The sequence below is a fragment of the Mobula birostris genome, chromosome 15 (assembly GCF_030028105.1).
Source record: "Mobula birostris isolate sMobBir1 chromosome 15, sMobBir1.hap1, whole genome shotgun sequence".
Classification (NCBI taxonomy): Eukaryota; Metazoa; Chordata; class Chondrichthyes; order Myliobatiformes; family Myliobatidae; genus Mobula; species Mobula birostris.
The window spans coordinates 28,198,485-28,226,258 of NC_092384.1; the positions used below are offsets into that span (position 1 = coordinate 28,198,485).

The 27,774-nt window shown below is 37.6% G+C and overlaps 1 protein-coding gene across 1 annotated transcript in view; it reads left to right on the plus strand.

Annotated features, from left to right (window-relative positions):
• Positions 1-27,774, plus strand: part of LOC140210475 (dynein axonemal heavy chain 5-like) — a 202,452-nt gene that overhangs the window by 140,273 nt on the left and 34,405 nt on the right. Inside the window, exons 57-69 of the mRNA XM_072279452.1 lie at positions 1,259-1,366; positions 4,841-4,955; positions 8,513-8,689; positions 9,684-9,884; positions 10,576-10,755; positions 12,372-12,509; positions 14,213-14,348; positions 16,209-16,525; positions 17,180-17,335; positions 17,772-17,954; positions 23,546-23,789; positions 27,019-27,133; positions 27,289-27,479. Coding sequence (XP_072135553.1) covers positions 1,259-1,366; positions 4,841-4,955; positions 8,513-8,689; positions 9,684-9,884; positions 10,576-10,755; positions 12,372-12,509; positions 14,213-14,348; positions 16,209-16,525; positions 17,180-17,335; positions 17,772-17,954; positions 23,546-23,789; positions 27,019-27,133; positions 27,289-27,479 — 2,261 coding nt within the window. The remainder of the gene's footprint in view (positions 1-1,258; positions 1,367-4,840; positions 4,956-8,512; positions 8,690-9,683; positions 9,885-10,575; positions 10,756-12,371; positions 12,510-14,212; positions 14,349-16,208; positions 16,526-17,179; positions 17,336-17,771; positions 17,955-23,545; positions 23,790-27,018; positions 27,134-27,288; positions 27,480-27,774) is intronic.

Genomic DNA, 27,774 nt, shown 5'->3' on the forward strand with positions numbered 1-27,774 from the left:
GAAGTTTAAAGACATCTTGCCATAACTAATGACACTATAATGTTAGACCAGACTAGACCAACACACTGTGGGGATAAAAAGAATGAAAGATCACCTGATTTGAAGATCTAAAATTCTTACAAGGCAACAGTGTTAATGCAGCAATAACGTTGCCTCTTGCTGGCCATTTAGAACCATGGGTTACAGTCTCAAAGTAGGGGATTGTCCTATAGGGCTGAGATGAGAAGATTTTGTTTGACCTGGAGGGTTTTGAATCTTTTGAATTCTCCACCCAGGAGGTTCTATAATTGAGTAATGTCAAGACAGATGTTGACAGTATGTTTTTAGAAATTAAGTGATATGTCATTCATGTAGGAAACTGAAGCCAAAGGGAAAAAATATCACCCATGATCTTATTGAATATTGGAGCAGGCTTAAAGAGCTGAATGGTTCCTCATGTTTCTACACCTTGTTATAGAATATTAGAATTATATGGGTGCTAGTGTTTGCTGAAGTGTAGATTGTACTTATGATATAGGAATATCTAAATCAACATGCACCTTGCTCGATGATGCACAGTTAATACTGATGGGAAATAATATAATTTCAGAATTCCAAGAATCCTGGGCCAAGTTCCAGAGCAGTGATTTACTGAACTATGTAGTATCTAAGATTCAGAAAAACTGTATAGGTATCCATAGGAATGCTGACCTTTTAATTTGAAGCTTGCACAAATCTCTCTTTAGCCACATGCTGAAACATATATGGTCAGCAGATATCCTTCATCTAGAATACATCAAAAGAATCTGCTTTCCCTCAGCTCTATTTTTATTTGACAGGCCCTTCTAGGCCTGATCATTCTATTGTAGATGCTGCTGGACTCTTTCATTTTTAGCCCTTCATTATGGCTTTGCTATTTATTTCGAGTTGAATTGTACTTAAGGAGTATCAACCCATAAGTAGCCTGCATTCTGGCCAGTTGTATTGTGGAGAGAAGAATGAATTTCATTTTGGTATATATGGTCTGCAATTCTCTGTTAACAATAAGTTGGCTTTTATAGCACACTAATTCTCACAACACAATTGATATCTACTTGAATGTATTTGTTATATCTTTTGTTAGATATGGATGCTAATGTTGAAGTTATGTTGGAATTATCATAGACTTTTTTAGCACCAGCTGAGACAAATTGATTCTAAATAGTATTCCAGCAAATTTTGTGAGAAATCCCCAACTGTTACTTTAGTTTAGTCACTAACATTGATTTGCCATTCACAGGTATCGGCGTTCAACCCACGTTACCCCCAAGTCCTATCTGTCCTTCATTCAGAGCTATAAAACCGTGTACCAAGAAAAACGGTCGGAACTGCAGTCCATGGCCGACAGGTGGTGTAAACTGACTGGACCTGCAGAAAGTGTTCTCTGTTCCTTTTCAAAATCATGTTATGTGTTTATTGTAAAAGATAGAAATCAATAGAACAGTCTTAGATGTGAAGCAGCCTTACGTTCAAGAGCACTTTACAAACACTGAAGTACTTTTGAAATATACTACTGCTGTAATATAGGAATAGCCATAGCCAGTTTACGCCAAGGTAGTATTGAAATTATAAAACAATCTGACATATGCCAGAGATATTAAACAATCTATTTAATCAAGGAAAATCAATCGTTTAGTATCTCTGGCATATGTCATGAATTTTGTTGGTTTGTGGCAGCAGTATATTGCAATATATAATAATAAAATCTATAAATTACGATGAGTATACATAAAGAATAAATTAAACCAGGGGTGCAAAAAGAGGGGAAAACAAAAAAAATACTGAGGTAGTGTTAATGGGTTAATTGCCCATTCAGAAATCTGATGGCAGAGGGGAAGAAGCTGTTTCCGAAACATTGAGTATGTGTCTTCAGGCTCCTGTACCTCCTCCTTGATAGCAGCAATGAGGAGAGGGCACGTCCTAGGTGACAGGATTCCTGAATGCCACCTTTTTGAGGGATTGCTTTTTGAAGATGTCCTTGATGCTATGGAGGCTAGTGCCCATGATGGAGCTGGCTGAGTTTACAACTTTCTGCAGTTTCTCCCGATCCTGTGGGGAGGCTCCTCTGTAATTCAACCAGTTAGAATGCTCTCCATGGTGAATCTGTAGAAATTTGCAAGTCTTTGGTGACATACCAATTCTCCTCAAACTCCTAACGAAATATTGCCGCTGTCCTGCCTTCTTTGTAATTGCCTCAATATGATAGGTCTTCAGAGATGTTGACACCTATGAACTTGAAACTGTTCAACCTGTCCCCTGCTGATCCATTGATGAAGACTGGCGTGTGTTCCCTCAACTTCGTCTTCCTGAATCCACAATCAAATCCTTGGTTTTATTGGTGAACTTTATTTGTCATTTGCATTTATATGTACCAGAAGTTTGCTGTGGTGTGTTGGTGTGACATGCATAAAAATTTAACAGTTATAAAGAATTATTTAAATTAATTTTGGAAGTATGGATATGGAATAAATGTGCATAAATAGGTAAATACCAGCATATGTTTATAAGGTAAACTGCATTATAAAAAGTTGTTTAAAGTGTTTACAGTGCAGTGCACTGTAATGACTGAGGTAATAGTTAGGAGGGATGGACTGGAGGTATAACTAGAATCAGGGAAGAAACTTTTAAGATGGCGTGAAGTTTTTTTAATTGTTCTATAGCATTTTCCAGAGGGGAGCTTTTGGGAAAGGCAGTTTGCTGGGTAGGTGGCGTCCGTGATGATTTTCCAGCCCATTTCTTTATCCTGGACACATACAAGTTCTGATGTGATTGTAGACGGCAGAAAATTACTTTTTCTGCTGTCTTGACAAATCGCTGCAGTTTTTGCATTTTATGTGAGGAAGCTGCACCAAACCAAGTAATGGCTGATGTGAGGATGTTATCTATAATGGCAGTGTAGAATTACACCAGTATATTTTACTGCCACAAGAATCTCCAAGATGGCACCAGAAAGTTGTGACTCTTTACATGCAGCTCTGAAGGGCATCATCAAATATTCCCCTTTTGGGATTACTGCAGCTGAAATCCTCAGTCATAACTATTGGCACTTAAGTAAACAACATCACTTTAAGATGTTTTTAAGGAATCTATCGATCCTCAAAATCGGAGGATCCCAGATTGCAGATTCAGATTGCACATGTAGTTTCCCTTTAAGAAAATGGAGTCAGCGAAAGTGTGCTGGTTTGCAAGTAAGATTGAAATGCAGTGCCCTTAGACCCCCACTGTACAGTCACTAGAAAATAAAATTGAAGACCTGAGAGTCAGTTTGCTGTATCAGTGGGACATCAGGGACTGCTGTGTACTTTGCTTCATAGAAACATGTTTTACCCCCACCATTTTGAATGCAGTGCTGCAACTCAAAGGCTTCACCATCCACCACAAAGACAGGACAGCTGAATCCCTTAAAGGTAGAGGAGGCAAAGTATGCTTCATTATTAACTCATTGAGGCACATAGATGTGGAGGTTCTGCATCAGTTCTGCTCAGCCGGCCTGGAACATCTAGCGGTCAAGTGTCATTCTTTTTATCTGCCAAGGAAGTTTCCTGCTGTCATCCTGGTACATTCCACCCCAGGCCAATTTCAAACAGGCACAGGAGGAGCTGAGCACTGTGATCAGCAGTCATGAAACTGTGCACCCTGAAACCTTCATGATCAGTGTGGCGAGTTCAAACAGGTCAGCTTTAAGAATTCTCTGACCAATTACCACCATCATATCACCTGTGGAGCCAACATACTTCACCACTCCGCTATCTAAATACTTACAGTGCCATCCCATGCCTGGACTTTGGAAAGTCTGATCACCTGACTGTACTTCTACTCTTGGTGTAAAGGTAGAGACTGACTGTGGCACCAGTTGTGAGGACCACAAAGGCATGGCCAAGGAAGGCAGAGGAGTGCTTACAGGACTGCTATGAATCAGTGGACTGGACAATATTCAGGCATCTGAATGAATATGCCACAGTTGTTACCAATTTCATAAAGCCCTGTGGACGAATATGTGCTTTTGAGAACATACTAGACATACCATAACCAAAAGCCAAGCATGAACCAAGAGATTTGTAGTCTGCTGAGGGCTAGAACTGTGGCATTCAAGACCAATGATTCAGATTTTGAAGTCCAGGTATGACCTACAGAAGTATATTTTAAGAGTGAGATAACAATTCTGATTGAAGTTAGAGATGGAATTGGATGCACATCAGCTCTAGCAGAGTTTGCAGGCCGTTACTTCCTACAATTCAAAACCTAACAGTATGAATGACTGATGTTTCACTTCCAGATGAGCTCAAAGCCTTTTATGCATGTTTTGATTTCTGAATGGACAACGAACCTATGTACATTGCCTCACTGTTTTTTCTCTCTCTTTGCACTACATATAGATTATAGACATAGAAATATATATAAAATTGTAATTTATGGTTTTTAAATTATGTATTGCACTGTACTGCTGCTGCAAAACAACAAATTTCACAACATATGCCAGTGATAGTAAACCTGATTCTGATTCTGAAGATGTATATCCTTTGCCAAGCCTTTCTTATATTCCATAATAAGGTTGATTTAGGGGTAAATTTTGGCCAAGACAATGGGAAGAACTCTGTTGAACTTGTTTTAAAAGATGCCATGTGATCTTATCAATGCCATTGAAAGTGTTGATGGGCCCTCAGAATAACGTTGCATACAAATGATTCCAACTTCAGCAATGTAGCATTTCCTAAATTCTCCACTAGACTATCAGCCAGCCATTGGCCTCCTTTACACTGGACTGTTTTCATTTTGTTGGTTAAAGGCACAAATACTGTAGTTTTTCCTCTTTCCTCCAAAGAATGAAGACCGGTTTGCAGAAGTTGAAAGAAGCCTCGGAGTCTGTTGTGGCCCTTAGCAAAGAACTTGAAATAAAAGAGAAAGAACTTAAAATAGCCAATGCCAAGGCTGACATGGTAATAAACTGTGTAACTAATAAATGCATCAGCTTCATTTCTTTTGTGTTTCTTCATGTTATTCTCATGAGTAAAACAGAATTTTTTGATGATTGTTAGGAAGCTTTTTATTGCTTCTGAATTTGCTTTGAGAATGGTTTTCCTTGCCAGCAAAATACTCCATCATTGCTTTAGTTTCAGTACTTGTGTGCAATTCTGCAGAATACGGGTAATCCTTTGGTTATATTGCATTATAAGGCAGAACTAATTATTGGATGTAATCACATGGCTAATGTTTGCTGTGGTCTCTGCCCATTTATTCTGCAGTGTTTAATAATATTGTCTGGGAGGAAGGATTATCATAGTTGTCATAAGAAATGGGGCTTTCTCTTATTATTTCCCAAAAGCTTCCTTTCTGGAAGATTTAAGTTTCTAATTTCAGAATGATCACTTTCAAAAATTCCATCACTAAATCATTAGGATAAATTTCAGATGTATGTTATGTTTGATGTCCTGTGCTTTCAATATGAATATTAGAATATGCATCTGATAATTGATTGGAACATCCTATGGAAATGTAACTCTGGCCTTGAATAACAATGTGTTCCCTGACTTTTTAAATTGCATGAACACATTCTTATATTACAACTTCTTTAAGTATGTTTTAACCCAAGTCCTAGATGCCCAAGTTTTGACGCACACCATGCTCCATTCATGCATCACCCCTATGGTCACTGATCTCCAGTATTGTAGTGTCTCATTTGTAAAATTTCTAAATCTGCAGGGTTGTTTCCAAGTTTGTCGGATAACCTCATCCGGCTATCCTTCATCTCTAGTACTGTTGTCACTAGCTTGCCTCATTCTGCTAATGCCAAGTTTAGCTCCAACCATTTCAGCTGCAAGCTCCAGAATTTCCTCTTTATCCAATCTCTTTCCAGCTTAAAAACCCACATCTATGATCTAGCTCAATATTTTTGAATGTCTCCTCCTTTGCCTTGATGTCAGTTTTAACTTACTCGGCTCTTGTGGTGCTGTGTGCTGTTTCAGTGCGTTAATTACTCTTTGCCTCGTGGACATGATGGGGAACGTGGCCTCCTCCTCTAGTGTAATTTTTTTCATGAGTACCAGTTACAGGCGGTCTCCAGGTTAAAACAGAGTTCTGTTCCTGAGAACTGTTCATAAACCCAAACTGTTTTTAAGTTGTAAGTGAACAAAAGCAGCATATGAGAGAGAATCACAGAAGCAGCTGTGAAGGGAGATCAAGAAGGTGTGGGAATTGTGGCTGCTAATGAGTGAATCTGCTCAGTGCTCCCAGATTTGCTCAGCTTGACTCAGCCCGATTGTCATGGCTCAGGAGAGGTGGGAAAAGTAAAGGCATGTCGAAATGGCAGAATGTGCCCGCAGCTCTGCAACGGTCAGCAAACCAATTCTGCCTGTCTCCCAAACACTTGTTTGTATGTACAGGGTGTCCATTAGACTGGCATTCATAACCTGTAGAGGATCTGTACTATTAAAAACATTAAGGCTAGGTAGAAGTTGAGCTAGCTTGAAGGGAAGAGAAAATAAAGGTTTAAAATGGAAGGAATAATGGGCTGGATTATCTCAGACCTAGAGAGCTGCCTTGACTTGCTGTGCTAATTTCTCACCTGCCCACTCCTCAAGGGATATCCTGTGAGGTGAAGTAGGCATCAAGTGATAACTGAGCCTTAGGAGATGTACTGGTGCTCCCACTCACATAACACCGAGAATCACTATTATAAAGGCACAGCAGTGCCTCTACTTTTTTAGAAGTTTGAGCAGATTTGGCATGACATCTAAAACTTTCACAAGCTTCCATATATGTGGTGTGGAGAGTATACTGGTTGCATTCCGACATGGTATGGGAACACCAATGCCCTGGAATGGAAAAAAAACTACAGAAAGTAGTGGATTCTGCCCAGTCCATCATAGATAAAGACCTCCCCACCATTGAGCACATTTATAAGGAGTGCTGCCACAAGAAAGCAGCATCCATCATCAAGGACCTCCACCATCCATGCCATGCTCTCTTCTCACTGCTGCCATCAGGAAGGAGGTACAGGAGCCTTGGGTCCCGCACCTCCAGGTTCAGGAACAGTAATTCACCCTCAACCATCAGGCTCTTGAACCAGAAGGGATAACTTCACTCACCCTAACACTGAACTGATTCCACAACCTATGGACTCACTTTCAAAGGCTGTACAACTCATGTTCTTGATATTTTTTGCTTATTTATTTATTATCATTATGTTTTTTTCTCTTTATGTATTTGCACAGTTTGTTGTCTTTTGCACATTAGTTCTTTACTCGTCTTTGTTGTGTGTGGTTTTTCATTGACTCCATTGTGTTTCTTTGTATTTGCTATGAATGCTTACAAGAAAATGAATCTCAGGGCCCTGGATGGTGACGTATATGTACTTTGAGAAAAATTTTACTATGAATTGTGTAACTGATCAGTCCCATGAAAGGCATAAATACTTAGCCAGAATCAGAATCAAATTTCTTATCACTGTCTGTTTGACATGTAATTTGTTGTTTTTCAGCAGCAGTACAGTGCAAATTCACTAATTACAAAATAAATAAATAGTGCAAAATTGTGATTAATGAGAAAATGTTTATGGACCATTCAGAAATCTGATGACAGAAAGGAAGAAGCTGTTCCTGAATTGTTGAGTGTGGATCTTCAGACTCCTGTACTACTGTTCTGGAAGTAATACTAATGAGAATAGGGCATGTCCTGGATCAGCAAGAGTCCTTAATGATGTATGCTGCCTTCCTGAGGGAGACATTGCCTCTTGAAAATGTTCTTGGTGATGAGGAGGGTTGTACCCTTGATGGAGCTGGCTGAATCTATAATCCTCTGCAAGAGGTTTTTTGAAAAATTTTAAGAGAAATCTAATAATTATTCAAATATATTTTAATACATCAAAATTAATTTAGAATCATATTAATTGAAAATCATACTATAAATGCAAAGAAATAATTAAAAATGTTAAAATCAAGTAACCTAACCCAAGCAGTTTACATTTTCACTCAGGGCTGATGACCCAATTCAATTGAAAGGCTTTGTAGATCATATGTCAGCCCTTCGAGGCACAACTTTCTTCAAACGCTTATGGTAGTTAATGAGAAGTGTGTCAAGATCCCCTGTAATGCATCATTGTGCCTCTGCTGGGCTTAGTGATGAGTGCAGCATTGATGCAAATTATCAGGGACCTGATCTCCAGTGAAGTTCACACTCCTCCCCTTTCTCCCTGAAATCCCAAACATGCTGAGCTGTGAATGGCTGAATTCTGGCAGTCCCCAGTGTAACCACCTGCCATCAGTGGCTGATTTGTCCCAACGGTTTTCATCTGTTGCTAACAGGAACGTAAACAAGTCCCTCAACATGCGTTCAGCTACAAAATCCCAGTACAACTTGATTACAAACGTGCAAGAAAATATTTTATGCCTATTTGAAAGGAAGTAGGTGAATGTACATTGGTGGATTGGAAAATTGGAAGGAAATCTGAGATCAGATTCTTTACATTAAATGATTACACTTTATTCTTGTTTTGTAGGTTCTCAAAGTGGTGACTGTGAAGGCTCAGGCCTCAGAGAGAGTGAAAATGGAAGTACAAAAGGTGAAAGACAGAGCCCAGGTGATTGTGGATGGCATATCTGCAGACAAGGCAATGGCTGAACAAAAACTCGAAGCTGCTAGACCTGCGTTGGAGGAAGCTGAGGCTGCCCTGCAGGTGAATGGGCAGGATCTTGTGTCTGTGACAAGATAGTATGCAGTTCAAATGAATACTTGCAGTCCATTGCTTTCAAATGTTAACATGTAGTTTTGGTCTTTCTGTCTACAAATACATTTTTAAAATGTATTGAGGTTACTGTGAAACCTATACAAACATGCAGTATCTCCTTGAATGGACCTGTATCTTCAAAGATAATAAACAGTCAACTTGGTCGACTGTTAATAAACACTCAAATCCACTCTGTGTTTTAGATATACTTTGCCAGAATGAGACATTTCAATATTTGATCTGCATCCAAATACGTGAGAAGTTGTGTTTAGACACTTTAGAAAAGCCATTTTATATTGGGAATATGGGGCCAGTTTTTAAAAATACAAGATGCAATAAAAAAGATACTCTCTGTTTTGTTGCAAAATATTTAGGTAATATGCATATTAGGAATAAGAGACATGGACCAAGTCACTACTCTGCCTCTACACTTCAGGGGAAACAACTCGTCCTTATAGTTTCTACTCCACAATTCAGGCCACATCCTGGTGAAGCTCTTCTGCACCTTCACTACACCCTTCCTGCCTTAAGGGTACATGTAACGATTTCAACCAGACAATTTGATTTCAATTTACTCAGTAATTCTTTTCTCAATTTTATTTTCTTACAACTATTTGTTAAAACAAAAAGTATCCAGTTTTTATTAAATGTTCTGTGCCACACTACAGTATAGAATGTCACACCCATGCAATGAGTTAATAAGTGATAATTGGACATGATTGAAACCTTTACAGGAGAAAATGAGACAGCCTGTCCATTTTTAGCCTCTAAGTGCCCAGAGCTAAGTGGCAGTGACAAACACCCAAGATTTGCTCACACGCCTATTCTTATAGACAGTATGTGTAAATGCTCTAGAGAGCAGTGAAATAGGTAGAGTGGGAATCTTATTGTTATTTATTGATGGTAGCTAAACAATTAATCTGTTCCCTCTTAAATACGACAGACAATTAAACCAGCTGACATAACCTTAGTACGAACACTTGGGCGGCCCCCTCATTTGATCATGAGGATAATGGACTGTGTCCTGCTGCTGTTGCAAAGGAAGTTGAACCCAGTAAAACTTGATGTGGAGAGGAACTGCATTATTCCATCATGGCAGGAATCATTGAAGCTTATGGCTGGAAATCCTCTACAAGCATTGCAGGTAAATGTAGAGGAGCGGGGGCAGTTCAGCCATCAATATAGATATACTGTGTAATGCTGGCACCTGTCAACAAATGACCATGGTTCCTTTTAAAATTACATGACTTCACTCAAAAATCAAAAACTTGAGTCTAGCCAAAAAAAGCATTTTTTGTTTGTAAATTACTTGTGAGCTTGTTTCTCTTAAAAATACAGTTTAAGGGTTTTCATGGGCTTATTAGTCAGGACGACAAAATAAACCTTTTGTTCATATATAAGAGTATTTTAAAGAATTAGTTAATTCTTCCACCTTTCCTCTCCATCCCCCACCACCCAACTTCCAATCACTTTCATTAAGTTTGAGTAGGTTGCCAAGCAACTAAATAGAAATAGTTAGAATTGGGAAGATGAAATCAGCCTATCTCTTCTCAGCCAGAAGTTAGTCCAGAGATTGCTCTTTGATTCTTTGAGTTAAAGTTGTTTTAAGTATTTTATTGTTTTCACAATGATAATGTAAAAATATCATTATATTCAGTGGCATATGATTCTGAAGTGTCATATTTGTTTAAGTTAACATTCTTGATGACTTCACTGAAAGTTGGTAACAGAAGTATGACAGGACATGCATTTGGTTACAGGAATATACTGGCTCCTAAGGACATTTTCCATAATAGAACATTTCTGTATTCAAAATGATTCTTTTGTTTTCATAGCAATTTCCTAAAGATACCATCAATGAGGAGACAGTTGAACTGCTCTGTCCCTACTTTCAAATGCCAGATTATAACATTGATGTGGCCAGACGAGTCTGTGGTAATGTTGCTGGTCTTTGCTCCTGGACCCAAGCCATGGCTTACTTCCATGGGATAAATAAAGAAGTCTTGCCACTTAAGGTTTGTGACACTTTATTGTAGCAGTAGAGTAGAATAAAACATTCACTACAATTGCTAGTTAATCAATAAACTAAGGAGGAATAATTTATTTTAGCAGTGTGTCTGAGGCCATCCATCATTAATTGTTCTTTTTTTTCAAATCTTTTTATTGTTATTGTTATATACAGGAAAAATAACATAAGTACATGGAAGTAACAACACTTACAATGCCTCAAAAAAACATTATCTTAAAGATTGAAAAAATTTTTTGTGATAACAAAAAAACCCTACTGAGCAGAAAAGTAAGAAAAAAAAAGAACCCATTAGGTGTACAACCCTGGAGTCATGCATCATACAAAAAGCTTCTAAAAATAAACATTAAAGCACCAGCAAGAAAAGAAAATATACTAAAAAAAATTTACAATTAGATCGTGGAAAAATTATATCAATTAACTCAAATGATAATAACGAGCAAATGATCCCCACCTTTTCTCAAAATCAAATAAAGATTTAAAGGTTCGACTTATAATTTTCTCCAAACTAAGACATAGCATCACTTGAGAGAACCATTGTTACAAAGTGGGAGCTGATGCATTCTTCCACTTCAACAAAATGGCCCTCCTAGCTATCAATGTAACAAATGCAATAACATGTTGGTCAGACACAGAAATACCATCCATCATTAATTGGATTGAACATTGAGTGATTGGTTTTAATATTCTCATGTTTCAAATTGCTAAAAGCACAATAAGGAAGACTAGTTATCATAGACTAGATCAAACAGGGCAAGCAAGCGAATCAGAATCAGGTTTAATGTCACCAGCATTTGTCGTGAAATGGGTTAACGTTGTGGCTGTAGTACAATGCAATACATAATAAAGGAAAAAACTGAAGTAGAAGATTATGAAATAAACACTGCAAGAATTGAAATGGAAGTATAAATTAAGGTCACTTTAATAGAAAATCATGTATAGCTAAAGAAATAAAGAGACAGAAACGCTGGCTTAAAAGAAATAGGAAAAAGTTAATTTTAAATTCCCATTCTATTTCAATTATGTCTTAAATCCCGAGTCATCAACATTTTGTGTTTGTGATTGTTAATTTTCAGTAGCAGAGAAACTGCAGAAATTAATGGATATCACATTACTGGAAGTATACTAAGGCTGAAATAGGCAAGATTTGGAGTGGTGGGTTTTGTCCATGCTTATCTCGCAATTACAACTATTTCCCACCATTCTATACATTTCACTAAGATGCAATATTTGCCAAACTAACAGTAAAGTGGCACATCTCGAGCAATAACTTCTGTAAAATTTCAAACCAAGCATCTCCTCGTTGTTGGAATGTTTTGGTTTATGTTCACATAATAGTGAGTGTTTTCAGTATGTGATTATGTCCTTGATTCTGTTATGCATTTATTGAGTATGCTCACAAGAAAGTGAATCTCAGGGTTGTACACAGTGACATATACAGTATGTACTTTGGTAATAAATTTGCTTTCAACTTTGAACTTTCAGTAGAACTTTTGATTATGATTTCTAATATTTAATTCTAATTTGTATTAGAAATTTTGATGTTAAATATTGCACTGTAAGTTTTAGTTGAAAGTTATAACACTTTTATTCACTATTTTCAAGGCAAACCTTACTGTACAGGAAAGTCGCTTGGCCATTGCCCTGGAGGATCTGGAGAAGGCTCAGTGTGAGCTTGATGCCAAGCAGGCTGAGCTTGATACAGTGCAGATGGAATATGAACAAGCAATGAGAGAGAAGCAGGTAAATAGGGGAATAGTGATTATTGGACTGAGTTAGTGAATCTCAGGGTTGTATATGGTGACATACAGTATACAGTAGGTATGTACTTTGGTAATAAGTTTATTTTTAACTTTATTCTGTGCTGACTCTAGTTTTGGGAATGTGGGTAAGAAATAAGAACTTTGTTGCTAATTTTCATCACCTTACAACATCTCAAAGCACTACAGAGCCAAGTGCTGTCACTGTTCCAATACAGTAGCAGTTAACATGCATACAGCAGAGATCCACAGTGAGTGTAGTCCAGTTTTTAGTGATGTTGGTTTAAGGATAAATATATAATTATAAACAGACCTTGCTGTAACTTTACGATTAAACTTGTCTTAGACACCCTACCACTGGTCAGATAAGCAGTGGATATTGTTATGCAACTAGGGCAAAAATTGTTTTGCTACATCTTTTAATATATTTTACAAACAGGGTTGGATGATAGTGTTTCGTGTAGATTTTGGGTCAGTAACTATTCACTTGTAACTATCTGTAACTACCAAAACCAACAATCATCAAATCTTTCAACATGCATTTTGCCTGCTAAATATAGCTCTTGATAGGATGCTACATAGAGATTAAAGCAACTTCAGTTCTTATAAATGTTAACTCTGCTTCTGTCTCTATAGATGCTGTCTGAGTATCTGAAGCATTTTGTGTTTATGTTTCCAATTGCAAGCATTTAAAGAATTTAGCTTTCTCCATTGCAATCATATTCTGCTGCACAAAAACTTGTTTTAACAATAACTGCTCTTATGGGTCAATATTCTGCATTATAACAAGAAAAAGTCAAGTGTCTTTCTTTGCTAGGAATCTTAACCCTGCTTATTCTCACATAGTGAACTTTAATGCACTGACATGACTGTTCAATGCATCATAATTATAAATTAGGTATGTATTTGTAAACATAAATCTTTTGTCTCTTAGAACATAAGAAATAGAAGCAGGAGTACGCCGTTTGGCCCCATTCAGTAATATCACGGCTGATCCAAATCTGGCCTCAACCCCACCTTCCTGCAATTACTCCATACCTCACTGAGTCCCTGGGGTTCAAATGTCAATCAATTTCCATTTTTTGTACTAGAGAATTCTGAGAGTCACAACCCTGTGGGAGACAAAACTCATTCTCATTTCCACTTAATTCTGAAACTATGCCCATTATTCTGGATTTCACGAGCACAGAAAACATCCTCACAGCATCCATCCTGTCAACCTCCCTTATCTAACCTCCTCTCAGCTCCAGAATCCTTCCCTAATTGTGCCTCAATATCTATGCGAAGTAGTTAACCTTTTAATTTGCTCATGTACTCCTCACTACCATGTCACGTAGTTAGATTGGGTCAGTAGAAAACCTTTTGCTTAATTTCTGCTGGGAACACATTACACTGACTACTGGGGAAGTTGCCCCTATAATACAGTAGAAGTGCAGTAATTTATTCTTTGAAAATGTCTGTTACACCAGATTTCTGCACACGTAAAAGAAATTTTAGAATGGAGGAGGTGTTACTAATTTGAAGCTTTACCTAATGAACTGAATTTTCTAATGTTCCCTTGTCTTCACACTTCATTATTTATGTGGATGATATTCATCTGGAATGTGTGAACAAATTAGCCTAACGTGGATAGGAGATTTAATGGTCATTTTAAGTTGTGAATCAATTTCATAATTTGATTCACAGACTTTACTGGAGGATGCAGAACGCTGCCGGCAGAAGATGCAAATGGCTTCAAGTCTGATTGATGGACTGTCAAATGAGAAAGAGCGCTGGACTGAGCAAGGCAAAGAATTTGCTGCTGAGGAGAAAAGACTTGTGGGTAAGCAGTAGCAAAGGAATTGCCTCATGTTTTCTACTTTAGCATTACGAGCTGCTGAATTTATGAAAAATCTGACCAATAAAGTACTTCATAAAGTATCAATGAACAAAATATATTAAAATTCGAAAGCAATTTCCATGTGACAACTTGAGTTTGTCCAAGATCATGCTGCCAGGGACTGGTACCAGATTCTGTTCACCCTTCACTTCTTTTCTCGTAGGCACATCTGATGAAGTGCCTTTGTTTGAAAACTCTTAGGACACACAAGAGACTGCACATGCTGCCATCTGGAACAAATAACAACTTTTGGGGAATGCAGAACATCAGAGAGCATTCAAGGTGGCAAAGGGATAGTTAACATTTTGGGTTAATACCCCGCATCTAGTGCAGTGTTTTGACCCAAAACGTGGATAACCCCTTCACCTCCCAAGATACTGTCTGGCCTGTTGAGTTTCTCTGTTTTTTGTTTAAATTTCTCGTCCTTGTTTTGGAATCTTCCTGTGGTTTCACCAAACGCTATTTCAGTAGCAGCCTCGAGCACTCCAAGCTCCCAATTTATCCTTCCTCTCTTCAGTTGTCACGACCCATGGTCTGGCATTAAGCTGCTTTTTAAATAATAAGGTTATGATGGTCTTGTTTTACTATGGATAACGTGGTTTGGTTTCAAATTATTTTTGATATCACTCATTCATATCATCTTGGGATATCATACTAAAGGGAAAGTGCAATGTAAATGGAAGTTATTGTTTTGGCAATGAGAAGGTAAAATAATCTAATTAACAGTAAATTATAGTGAGAATACTCCATACGTATATACATTAAATCTTCAAAATGGATAAATCTTCAAAAACATTGTTTATTAGGGCCTGCCATCACAAAATCTAATGAGGTCTAAGGTGATGGCTGGCTAATAGTCCTCACACTATGAACCACCTTTCTTTTATAGCAGAAACATGAAGAAAAATAGGTAGATTATGGGTCTTGGTCATGGGAAGGAGGGGGGTGTGAAACAAATATTAGGAGAGGGATGTCCAGGGTGAGGAGCAGTGCTGTCAGTCAATGCTGGAGGGTTAATCTGGGTCTTGGTGGTTCCGTAAGAGCGTCAGGGTAATGAGGTGGGGCTCAAGGTCCTGATGGATTTGGGGACAAACAGTTTGGACTTGATATCAACTTGGGAGATGTCGGGATCATGACTGGAATATAGTAATAGTCAAGTGAGGCTTGCATGCTCTGTGTGCAGAGGGCATACAGCCAGTCAGAAGGAAAATAACACTTTTTAAAAAATGTATTCATTTATGGGATGTGGGCATCACCAGTTAAGCCAGCATTTATTGCCCATCCCTAGTTGCCCTTGAGAAGGTGGTAATGAACTATCTTCTTGAACCGCTGCAGTCCCCGAGTCCTACAGTACTGTTAGGGAGGGAATTCCATGATTTTGACCCAGCAACAATGAGAAAACAACGATATGTTTCCATGTCAGGATGGTGAGTGACTTGGAGGGGGATTTCCAAGTGGTGGTGTTCCCAGGTGTCTACTGTTCTTGTCCTTCTAGATGGTAGTGGCCGCGGGTCTGGAAGATGCTACCTTAGCTACTTTGGTGTGTTGTTGCAGTGCATCTTGTAGATAGTACACACTGCTGCAACTTATGAGACAGTCCTCGCTTCCTTATTAGGTGTTTCTTTTTACTGACATTGTATTGCATTGTCCACATAAACATTATGATGTACAATTTCTACCCTCTAACCAGGAATTTAGAGAAAAATGAGGACAAAACTGAGCAGCCTAGTCTGTAGTGGAATTGAGCTTCCTTGACTCAGTGTTTCTCATTCGATAATTTTCCTGCTCTTACGTTTGTTACAGGTAATGTTCTGCTGGCTACAGCTTTTCTGTCCTATTCTGGTCCTTTTAACCAGGAATTCAGGAACCAATTGTTGAACAAATGGCAGCGAGAAATAATATCACGTAACATTCCGTTCACCTCAAATCTAAATGTCTCGGAGATGCTAATTGATGGGGCCGCAGTTGGAGAGTGGAACTTACAAGGCCTTCCTAATGATGACCTCTCAATACAAAATGGAATCATTGTTGTAAAGGCAGCTCGCTACCCTCTGTTGATTGATCCTCAGGCTCAAGGGAAGTCCTGGATAAAGAACAAAGAAGCCAAAAATGAACTTCAGGTAATGAGCATGCATGATGGTAATAAAATATAATTCTGCACAATGAGGGCCATGTTGTGAGGTTGAACCATGTAAGCATTAATGTTTTTAATCTTAATTATGATGAACAGTTAAAATAACCAGTTTAGCAGGCTGTAAAGCTACAGCAATACTGACTAAGTCAACAGGTTATGAATGTTTGTGTGTGTATATATATTCATAACCTGTATACAAAGACACAGCTGTCTAAAACCTGTTTTCGCCTTGCTTGTATTTTGTAGATTGATGACGAGGATGTATTTGAGGGAAGGAGGAAAAAGAAATGTAGTAATCTAAGTAATCTGTTTGTAATCTAAGTGGTGACCATGGTGGAGTAGGACAGTGTTGGATATGAACAGAATTCTATAAAACTGCAGCGATGATGAATAAAGAGAGAAAAACAGACAAAATACAGAAAATCTGATTTATTCCATCAAAATCCCTTAAGGGATGGTAGAAAATTGAAAGACGATTCGTAGGTCTGAGTATAGAAGGCAACTAAAAATAGTAAAGGTCTCACATTTTTTATTTAATTTATCTTGTGTAAATGTTTATGTTTCTGGAATATAAAAACTACAAATGGATAAAAAGTTATGCAAAATAGAATGCAATACAAGTTTTCTTCGTCCGGTACAGGTAACATCACTGAATCATAAATATTTTAGAAATCATTTGGAGGATTGTCTTTCACTTGGAAGACCATTATTAATTGAAGATGTTGGAGAAGAATTGGACCCAGCACTAGACAACGTGCTGGAAAAAAACTTCATCAAAACTGGCTCTACATATAAGGTAATCAATAATTATTTAAATTAGTGTTTCTTGTGCAGACAGATAATCCAAATTAAATCAAAATTCAAAGTAAATTTATTATCAAAGTTTGTATACCATATACATCCTTGAGGTTCATCTTCTCACAGACAGCAACAAAACAAAGAAGCACAATAGAATGCACGAGAAACCAGATGCAACAAAGACTGGCAAACACTCGACATGCAAAAGAGGGCAAATCGTGATAAACAAATAATACAGAGAATACCAGCTGCAGAGATAGATAATCCAAGTTAAATCAGATGTTTATGTTAGCTTTATAGTTTTTTTTATATATGCTATTCATTTGGAAGATGAATTCTAATATTTATTCTTGGGATATTGGTCTTATGGTCTTATGATATTGGCATCATCAACCAAAATTAGTTTCTCAAATTTCTTGATATTTTTTCTGTAGGTAAAAATAGGAGACAAGGAGATAGAGGTCATTAATGGTTTCAAACTATACATCACCTCAAAATTGGCAAATCCTGCTTATACTCCTGAAGTAAGTGCCTGCACTTCAGTTATTGACTTCACTGTCACCATTAAAGGTCTGGAGGAACAACTTTTGGGACGAACCATTCTCACTGAGAAGCAGGTAATGAAATTCCTTCAGTTAATAAATTACAGTAAATGTGCATATAATCAAGAGTATTTACAAAATGATCAAACATTACTTTCATAAATCAAAGATTTACAATATCTCATTAAGTGTAGACACAAGAACGCAAGAAAATAAGAGTCATTGGCTACCTGGTCCCTCAGGCCTGCCCTGCCTTTCAATATGATCATGGCTCATCTGCCTCAAGCCTCAATTTCTCTTCTACATCCTTAATTCCTCAATCTTTCAAAAACTTATGTACCTGTTCTATAAATGCCTACAATAATCTAGCCTACAAAATGCTCTTGGGATAGATGATTCCAAAGATTTGCCACTCTCTAATGGATGAAACTTCTGTGCATCTTACTTTAAACAACTGATCCTTTTTCAGTTACATTCCCTTGTTCAAGACTTACCCACTATATCACTATACCTACAAAACTTCTCAGTGCTTACCGGTTATGTCCACAAACAATCTCATATGTTTCAGTAAGATCATTCTTCATTTTTTCTAAATTCCAAAAAACCAAAAGGATATGTTTAGCCATTCATCACAGGACAGCCCTATTCTAGGAGTTATTCTAGTAGTTTGCCCAGTGAATCTCATCTGGGCTGTCTCCAATGCTGGTACATTCTTTCTTAACTGAAAGGACCAAATATCTATAAGTCCTCCAGGTCTCCTCTCAAAAAGCCTGTATAATTGTAACAATTTATTTTTAACTTCAGCCACATCCCTCCCAACAATAAAAGTCAAAATGCCATTTACCTGCTTCATTTTTTGCTGCACCTGCAAGATCTGCAAGATTTTTTTTTGTGATTCATGCACAAAAACAATTAACTTTACTCCATTCTTTTTGTAATCGTTCTTCATTTAGAAAATAGTCTGCCTCGAGGTTCCTTTTACCAAGGTGTGTGACCTCATGTTTTCCTACAATTTAAATTTAATTTGCCAAGTTCTTTTCCTATTTACACTAACTACGTATCTTCATCACAACATGCCCTCCTACCTATCAGCAGATCTGGATACCTTATATTTTGCCCCCTTCTCAAAGTCATTAATATAGATAGTAAATAATTCAGTGCCAAGAACAGTTAAGGCAGTTCACTGGTTATGTCTTTTCAGGGTGAAAAGGATATAATTATTCTGATTTTCCTTTCATAATTGAACTCACCCTGAAATTTGAGAAGGAGAAGCCAAAGTCAGTTGTATCAGTATTACAGTGGAGTAAAGGGAATTACAAAGGCATGAGAGAGAAGTTGGCTAGAATTAAATGGAAATGAACACTGGCAGGGATGACAGCAGAGGAGCAATGGCTGGAATTTCAGGAAGCAATTCAAAGGCACAGGATATATACATCTGAAAGAGGAAGAAGTATTCTAATGGAAAGATGACACAACCATGGCTAACAAGGGAAGTCAAAGCGAATATAAAAGCCAAAGAGAGGGTATATAATCGTGCAAAAATTAGTGGGAAGTTAGAGGATTTGGAAGCTTTTAAAAACCAACAAAAGTCAACTAAAAAAAATCATTAGGAAGGAAAAGATGGAATACAAAAGTAAGCTAGCCAGTAATAATAAAGAGAATACTATAAGTTTCTTCAGATGTAAAAGAGAAGCAAGAATGGATATCAGATCACTGGAAAATGATGCTGGAGAGGTAGTAATGGGGACAACGAAACACCTGATGAACTGAATAAGTATTTTGCATACTTATTGGAAGACACTAGCAATATGGTGGAATTTCCATGTGTCAAGGGGTATGAAGTGTGTGAAGTTACCATAACTAGAGAAAAGGTTCTTGGGAAACTGAAGGGTCTGAAAGTAGATAAGTCACCTGGACCACATGGTGTACACACCAGGGTTTTGAAAGAGGTGGCTGAAGAGATTGTACAGGTATTAGTAATGATCTTTCAAGAATCACTAGATTCTAGAATGGTTCCAGAAGACTGGAAAATTGCAAATGTCACTCCACTCTTCAAGAAAGGAGAGAGGCAGAAGAAAGGAAATTATAGGCCAGTTAGTCTGACCTCAGTGGTTGGGAAGCTGTTGGAGTCATTTATTAAGGACGTGTCAGGGTACTTGGAGGCACATAATAAAATAGGCCATAGCGTGATGCATGGTTTCCTCAAGGGAAAATCTTGCCTGAGAAATCTGTTGGAATTCTTTGAAGGAGTAACAGGCAGGATAGACAAAGAAGAATTGGTTGATGTTGTGTAATTGGATTTTCAGAAGGCCTTTGACAAGATACCACACGTGAGACTACTTAACAAGCTATGACCCCATGGTACTACAGGAAAGATTCTAGCATGGATAAAGCAGTCGATGATTGGCAGAAGGCAAAGAGAATAAAGAAGAACTTTTTCTGAATGGCTGCCAGTGACTAGTGGTGTTCCACAAGGGCTTGTGTCGGGACTGATTCTTTTTACGTTATATGTCAATGATTTGGATGATGGAATTGTTGGCTTTGTTGCAAAGTTTGCAGACAATATGAAGATAGATGGAGGGGCAGGTAGTTTTGAGGAAGTAGAGAGGCTACAGAAGGACTTGGCCAGATTAGGAGAATGGGCAAAGAAACAGCAGATGGAATACAGTGTCAGGAAGTGTAGGATCATGCACATTGGTAGAAGAAATGAAAGGGTCGACTATTTTCTAAATGGAGAGAAAATCAAAAAAACTGAGGTGCAAAGGGACTTGGGATTCCTAGTGTAGGATTCCCTTAAGATTAATTTGGAGGTTGAGTCAGTGGTGAGGAAGGCAAATGCAATGTTAGCATTCATTTTAAGACTAGAATATTAAAGCAAGGGTGTAATGTTGAGACGTTATAAAGCACGGATGAGGCCTCACTTGGTGTATTGTAAGCAGATTTAGTCCTCTAATCTTAGAAAGGATGTGCTGAAACTGGAGGGGGTTCAAAAGAGATTCATGAAAATGATTCCAGGATTGAATGGCTTGTCATATGAAGAGTGTCTGTTGGCTCTGGGCCTGTATTCACTAGAATTCAGAAGAATGAGGAGTGACCTTATTGAAACTTATCGAATAGTGAAAGGCCTTGATAGAAAGCATGTGGAGAGGATGTTTCCTATGGTGGGAGATTCTAAGACCAGAGGACACAGCCTCAGAATAGAGGGGCATCCTTTTAGAATCGAGATGAGGTGGAATTTCTTTAGCCAGAGAGTGGTGAATCTGTGGAATTCTTTGCCACAGGCAGCTGTGTAGGCCAAGTCTTTATGTATATTTAAGGCAGAAGTCAATAGGTTCTTGATTGGTCAGGGCATGAAGGGATATGTGGTGAAGGCAGGATATTGGGGCTGAAAGAAAAATTGGATCAGCCATGATGAAATGGCGGAGCAGACTCGATGGGACAAATGGCCTAATTCTGCTACTATACCTTATTGTCTTATGATCTTCTAAAATTATATTAGTTTGATTGCATAAAGATTCTCTAAATAATTTGCTGTTTCTTTCTTGATTACAGACTCCAAAATCTTTCAATAACAGATGTTAAGCTAACTGAGAAATAGTTTCCCACTTTTTGTCTCATTCCCTTCTTGAGCAAAGGAGTCACATTTGTAGTTTTCCAATCCACTCATGCCCTCCTGGAACTCAGTGCATTTTAGAAAACCTTCAACAAGTACTTCTATCATCTTTGGAGCAACTTACTTTAAAATCCTTAGATGCAATCCAACGATTGTTCTGTAACATATTGCTTTGCAAGACTATCTCTGATGCAGCTTACACATTTCTCTTTCCTGCCAGTTTGATTATTCGAATCACAAATTAAAAACATTCATGATTAGTGCAGTTTACTACTTTTATTTCCATCATATTTTTCTCATTTTATGTTTTGTCCTACCATGGCATAACGCTCTGGGAGCCCATGGACTATTCCAGACTGTGTCTTCTGTGTCTTGCTTATTTCTATCCAAAATGAAACTATAATATAATTCACCACTGTACTGATAATCTTCCTGGATCAACATTGCTTTCCACCCTCTTTTCCTTCTTGCCTTCTCGTTTACAACAACAAATAATCTGGAATATTGAATTCCCAGTCTTGATCACCCTGCAACCACATTCCTATAATAACTATTAAATCAAACTCGTTTATTTTAATTTATGCTACAAATGTGTGCATTTTCCTCCTGCACCGCTTTTCAATTTTGCCCAAGCCTGCTCATAACCCCTCAATATAATCTCTTTTCTAATCCTACCTACACTGTTAGTGTCTTACACTTCCACTCCAAGTTCTTCGCCAACTCAGAAGAAATGTCTTTGGGACTCTTTGTCTTCGCTGCAGAAAACAGTGCCTGTTCTCTAACTATGTTTGGCTGCTACATTTCTCTTTTCTCCCCACACCTAAATGGTTTCCACTCCCATGTGCTATAGTCAGTTTGTACATCCTGGCTGAAGTCCCCACTATAGTCCAAACATGGAGCAAGTACCTCATACCATTAGTATAGGTTAAAGGAATCTGCACTCGGGATCACTATACCTGCCTCTTAAATAGTCACGGCAGCCTGCCCCTGAACCCTGATCAATTTTGAGGTAATTGATTCAATATAGCTCCTGGAATACCGTGTCCTGGTAACGCTTCTCCTTCTCTGATAAGGCACAGTGTCTGGAGCTGGGATTCCAGCTCAGTGAGCTTGAGCTGATGTTGCTTGAGCAGCTAAGACTTGCTGCAGAGATGGTCCCCTTGTACACAGTGGGGTTCTCCTTTATTTGTATGTTGCACCCACAACATTTAACCAGCACTGCCTTTTCTATTCTTTTAAATAAAAGGATTGGATTTTTTTTAAATTATGCGTTCCTTAACAATACTAATGTCCCTAAATTTAAATCTCTTGACCAATCAGAAGGCACTTGGAAAATACCTACCAATCACCTACCTGCTGTAGTGTGACATCTCACTCAGGCACAGACAGCCAGGAGACTACAATTGCAGGAATCTGGAGCAATAAACAATCTGCTGGAACCTCCTGATTTCTTCCAGCAGACTGTTTGTTTCTGATGGCGAGGAATAGACTATGATTGCTCTCACAGACTCCCACACTTTTACACTCACTCAGCCTCTCAACCTCCCATTCTTTTAAAAAGCCTTGTCTCTCGATCGTACGCTCTTTCACACTCACTTATCCTCTCAGTTTCCCACTCTCTTCTACTCTCCATAACTATACAATACATTCAGAGATTACGAGTAAATGTTTCATTTTCCCTGTACTTCCTTTGCTAGACTATCATGGAGAGAAAGACTACCCTTGCACAAATGGGTCACAGAATATTTGAAAACATTTGGGAAATCACATTCTACCCAAGTATATGCTACTTAGAAATTATATGTATTTAAATGCCATCGTATCAAGGCAAATCTGCTTGTCTACACAATAAATTCAAGAAAAGGTACTGCCCCTCAACCATCAGGCTCTTGAATAAAAGGAGATAACTACACTCACTAGTCCCATCATTGAAATGCTCCTACAACCAATAATACATGTACTGTTCTCAATCAAGTGTGATATTTCTTTTAATACAAAAGTGGAGCATATTCTGTGATTGTAAATAATTCAATCCACAATTCTTTTTCTCAAGGAACTAGAGAGGGAGAGAACAAACTTGGTGGAGGATGTGACTGCAAATAAAAGGAAGATGAAGGAGTTGGAAGACAACCTCCTTTATCGCTTAACAACCACCCAGGGCTCCTTGGTGGATGATGAAAGCCTGATCACTGTGCTCCGAAACACCAAACAGACAGCTGAAGAGGTGACAGAGAAGCTGAAGACAGCAGCTGAGACAGAAATGCAGATAAACAGTGCCAGAGAGGAGTACAGACCAGGTGGGTCAGTGTGTTCTGTGGAATCTAATGCATCAATCCACCACTGTATAAATATCAGTATTGTTTTAATGGGCCTGGGTAGCCTCCAACCTGATGGCATGAATATTGATTTCTCCTTCCGATTAAAAAAAAAATTCCCTTCCTTTCCTTTCCCATCTTCTTCTATTCCCCACTCTGGCCCCTTACCTCACCTGCCTATCACCTCCTCCTGGGTCCCCTCCACCTTCCCTTTCTCCTGTGGTCCATTTCCCTATCGGATCCTTTTCTCTTCAGCCCATTCTCTTTCCTACCCACCTGACTTCACCTATCACCTTCTAGTTATTCTCCTTCCTCTCCCCCTTCCTCTTTATTCTGTTTACTTCCCTCTTCCTTCCCAGTCGTGAAGAAGGGTCTCGGCCAGAAACATTGACTGTTTGTTCATTTCCATAAATGCTGCCTGACCTGCTGAATTCCACCGGCATTTGTGTATGTGGCTTTTTTCTTCCAGCATCTGCAGAATTTCTTGTATTTTTTAAAATTCAATTTTCAAATTTAATTACATAGAATAATATCTACTCTCCCCCCTCCCCTTAACCCTTCCCCCCGTAACATACCCCAACCTAAAAAAAAGGGAGAAAAAACAGAAAAGAAAGAAAGAAAGACTACCTGGATATTGGAAGTTCTCCACATGCTCCACGGGATTCAAAATAAATTTAATATATGTATTTGTTTCTTTCCCCAGAGGACCAACATCTTTATCATCGGAGCACCTATATATACAATCCTATCTTTTGTAAATAAGGGTGCCAAATACTCAAAAATGTATCATATTTATTCCTTAAATTATAAGTAATTTTTTAAGTGGAATACAGCTAAAGATTTCATTATTCCAACGATCCATACTTAAATATGAATCCGATTTCCAAGTAAGCAATAGCCTTTTTGGCTACTGCCATTGCAATTTTTATAAATTCTTTCTGATATTTATTCAATTTAAGTTTCAATTTTATCCCTTCAATGTCACCTAAAAAAATAATATTGGGTTATGTGAAAGTTGTGCTCCAATAATTTGTTCCAATAAAACTCTTAAATTTATCCAAAAAGGTTGAATTTTGAAACAAGACCAAATAGAAAGTGAAAAAGTACCAATTTCTTGACTTATGGATTCCTTGTTTAAGTGTCTGTTTTTGAATCAGATTATACATAAAAATAGTAAATTTTTTAATTTTTCCTTTTTGAATTAAAGTTTCAATTTCATTAGGTTTCGGCAATAACATTGTTTTACCCAGTTTATCTCTTAAGCAAGCCCTTAATTGAAAATAACAAAAAAATGTTATTTGATACTTTATATTTATTCTTTAATTGTTCAAATGACATCAATATACCTCTTTCATAACAGTCTCCTATACATCTAATCCCTTTTTGATACCAATTATATAAAAGTTGATTATCCATTGTAAAAGGAATGTCTATTTTGAATCGGAGGTCTCCTTGCTAATAAAGATTTCCTTATTTCATCATCAACATTTACCTTATTCCATAAATCAATCAAATGTTTTAATATAGGAGATTCTTTCTTTTCCCGTATCCATTTAGATTCCCATTTATATATAAAATCTTACGATGTATTTTCTCCTACCTTATCTAATTCTATTCTATTCTAATCCATGCCGATTTTTCTTCGTCAAAAAAAGATGCAATAAATCTAAGTTGATTTGCTTTATAAAAATTCTTAAAATTTGGAAGTTGTAACCCTCCTAAGTCAAACTTCCATGTCAATTTTTCCAATGATATTCTTAACATCTTACCTTTCCCAAGAAATTTCCTCACACATTTATTTAACTCTTGAAAAAAATTCTGCAGCAAGTGTATTGGTAGTTTGAAGTAGATACTGTAATCTAGGAAGTATATTCATTTCTTGTATTTATGATTAACTATTTTTCCTGCAGTTTTGTTTAGATGTTGGTGCTTTTCTTTGTCACATTTTCATGGACTTGGGGCTCTGCACATCGGCTTTCTAAACAAGTTTGTTTGAACTTGGGAGTGCTCATCACTGCTTGCTTTTACTTCCAAGCTTGTTTGTAATAAAAAATCACTAACAAAAAAAATTGAGATTGCTGGAACACTGAGCAAGTCAAGCAGCATCAGTGAGGAATCAAAAGGAGTCGGTGTTTTGTGTTGAACACTCTTCACCAGAATAGGAAATGTGAGAAGACAAGTGTGTTTCACCTTACCTCCCTCTCTTCTATTGCTGACGTACCCTCTGTTCTTTCCACCTCCCCTATCTGCAAATTAAATCAAACGTTTTCTCATCTTTACAGATTTGGTGGAAGTCCATGACCCAAAATGTCAACTCTGATTCTTTCCCCACAGATTCTGCTAGACCTACTGAACATTTCCAGTATTCTCTGTTTTTGTTTCAGATTTCCAGCATCTGCAGTTTTTTTTGCTCTAAATAAATTGCCAACCTCTCAATGTATCAGCTTATGAATAATGTATCCATTTAATATAAGGAAGGAACATGCATTTCTGGAGACATCAACACATAAGGCCAAGTGAAGGAAAGCTCCCAGCCTGATTCAATTAAAAGTCAATGATCTTTCAGCTGTGCAGTTTCCTAACATGAAGCTGTAAAATTAGAAGAGCTACACTATAATAAAATTGACTTAATGATGATGTTGGAATGGGAAGTTCCAACCCAGTCTTTGAATATATATATTGAACTCAAAGTAGGGCAGATATTCAAACCTATTGAATATTGAAAATCCCAGTAGAGTGGATGGAGAAGCTGTTTCCAATAGTGTGAGAGACTAGGACCAGAGGGCACAGCCTTAGAATAGAAGAACATCCTTTTAGAACAGATAAGAAGAGGAGTTTATTTAACCAGAGGGTGGTGAATCTGTGGAATTCATTACCATAATGGCTGTGGGGGCCAAGTCATTGTGTGTATTTTAAAAGGAGGTTGAAAAATTCTTGATTAGTAAGGACATTAAAGGTTAAGCGGAAAATGCAGTAGAGAGATATATTAAATCAGTTGAGATTGAATGGCAGAGCAGACTCAATATGCTGAATGGTCCTTTTTTTTACATAATATTTCTGGCCACATTGTTCTTTACAAAAGAGGAATTCTCTTTTAAGGAAATAAATAATGGGCAGTCTAATAAGCATTTAGATCTGAATTTAATTTTGCATTGCTGTAAGTTGCCATTGTACAGAGTAAATTATGAAATATTGCTTTATTTTCATACAGTTGCTACAAGAGGCAGTATTCTTTATTTCCTGGTTGTTGAGATGAGCATGGTGAATGTGATGTATCAAACTTCTCTGAGGCAATTCCTTGGGATCTTCGACCTATCATTAGTCAGGTTGGTAACAGTTGTCTGTAATTGGATTCAGCATTGTAGTTAATTTCCTCTATTTGCTTGTCCCACCAATTTTCACTGATTTTTATATTAAATCTATGTATGTTGTATTTAATATAGATTTTTATTTCATTTCTGTCCTAAACAAATTCCACCAGATCTATCAGAAGTCCATTCACCAGCAAGAGAGTACTGAGCATCATTGATTATATGACATACGAAGTCTATGCATATACAGCTCGTGGACTGTATGAACAACACAAATTCCTTTTCACACTGCTGCTCACGTTGAAAATTGACATGCAGCGCCACAAGGTTAAGCATGAAGAATTTTTCATTCTCATTAAAGGTAATTCATCTGCAGTGAATTTATAACTTTAAATAAAAATTGCTAAAATGCTTTTGTGACTGCTAAATTGTAGAGCACAGAGTTTAGTTGTGGTCTCGGCCACATAATTAATTTCTAAGGAGAGTGTCTACTGTGTTGTATCTTGCCATATTTTTGTCCAAAACCAAAATACAGTCGATGTCGTAAATTCGAAATCAAACAGAAATTGCTCACATTACGAGCAAGATGAAAGGAAACCCGGCACTGTGAAGGTGAGGCACAAAACTGGAATGGCTGATGATCCAAAATGATTGAA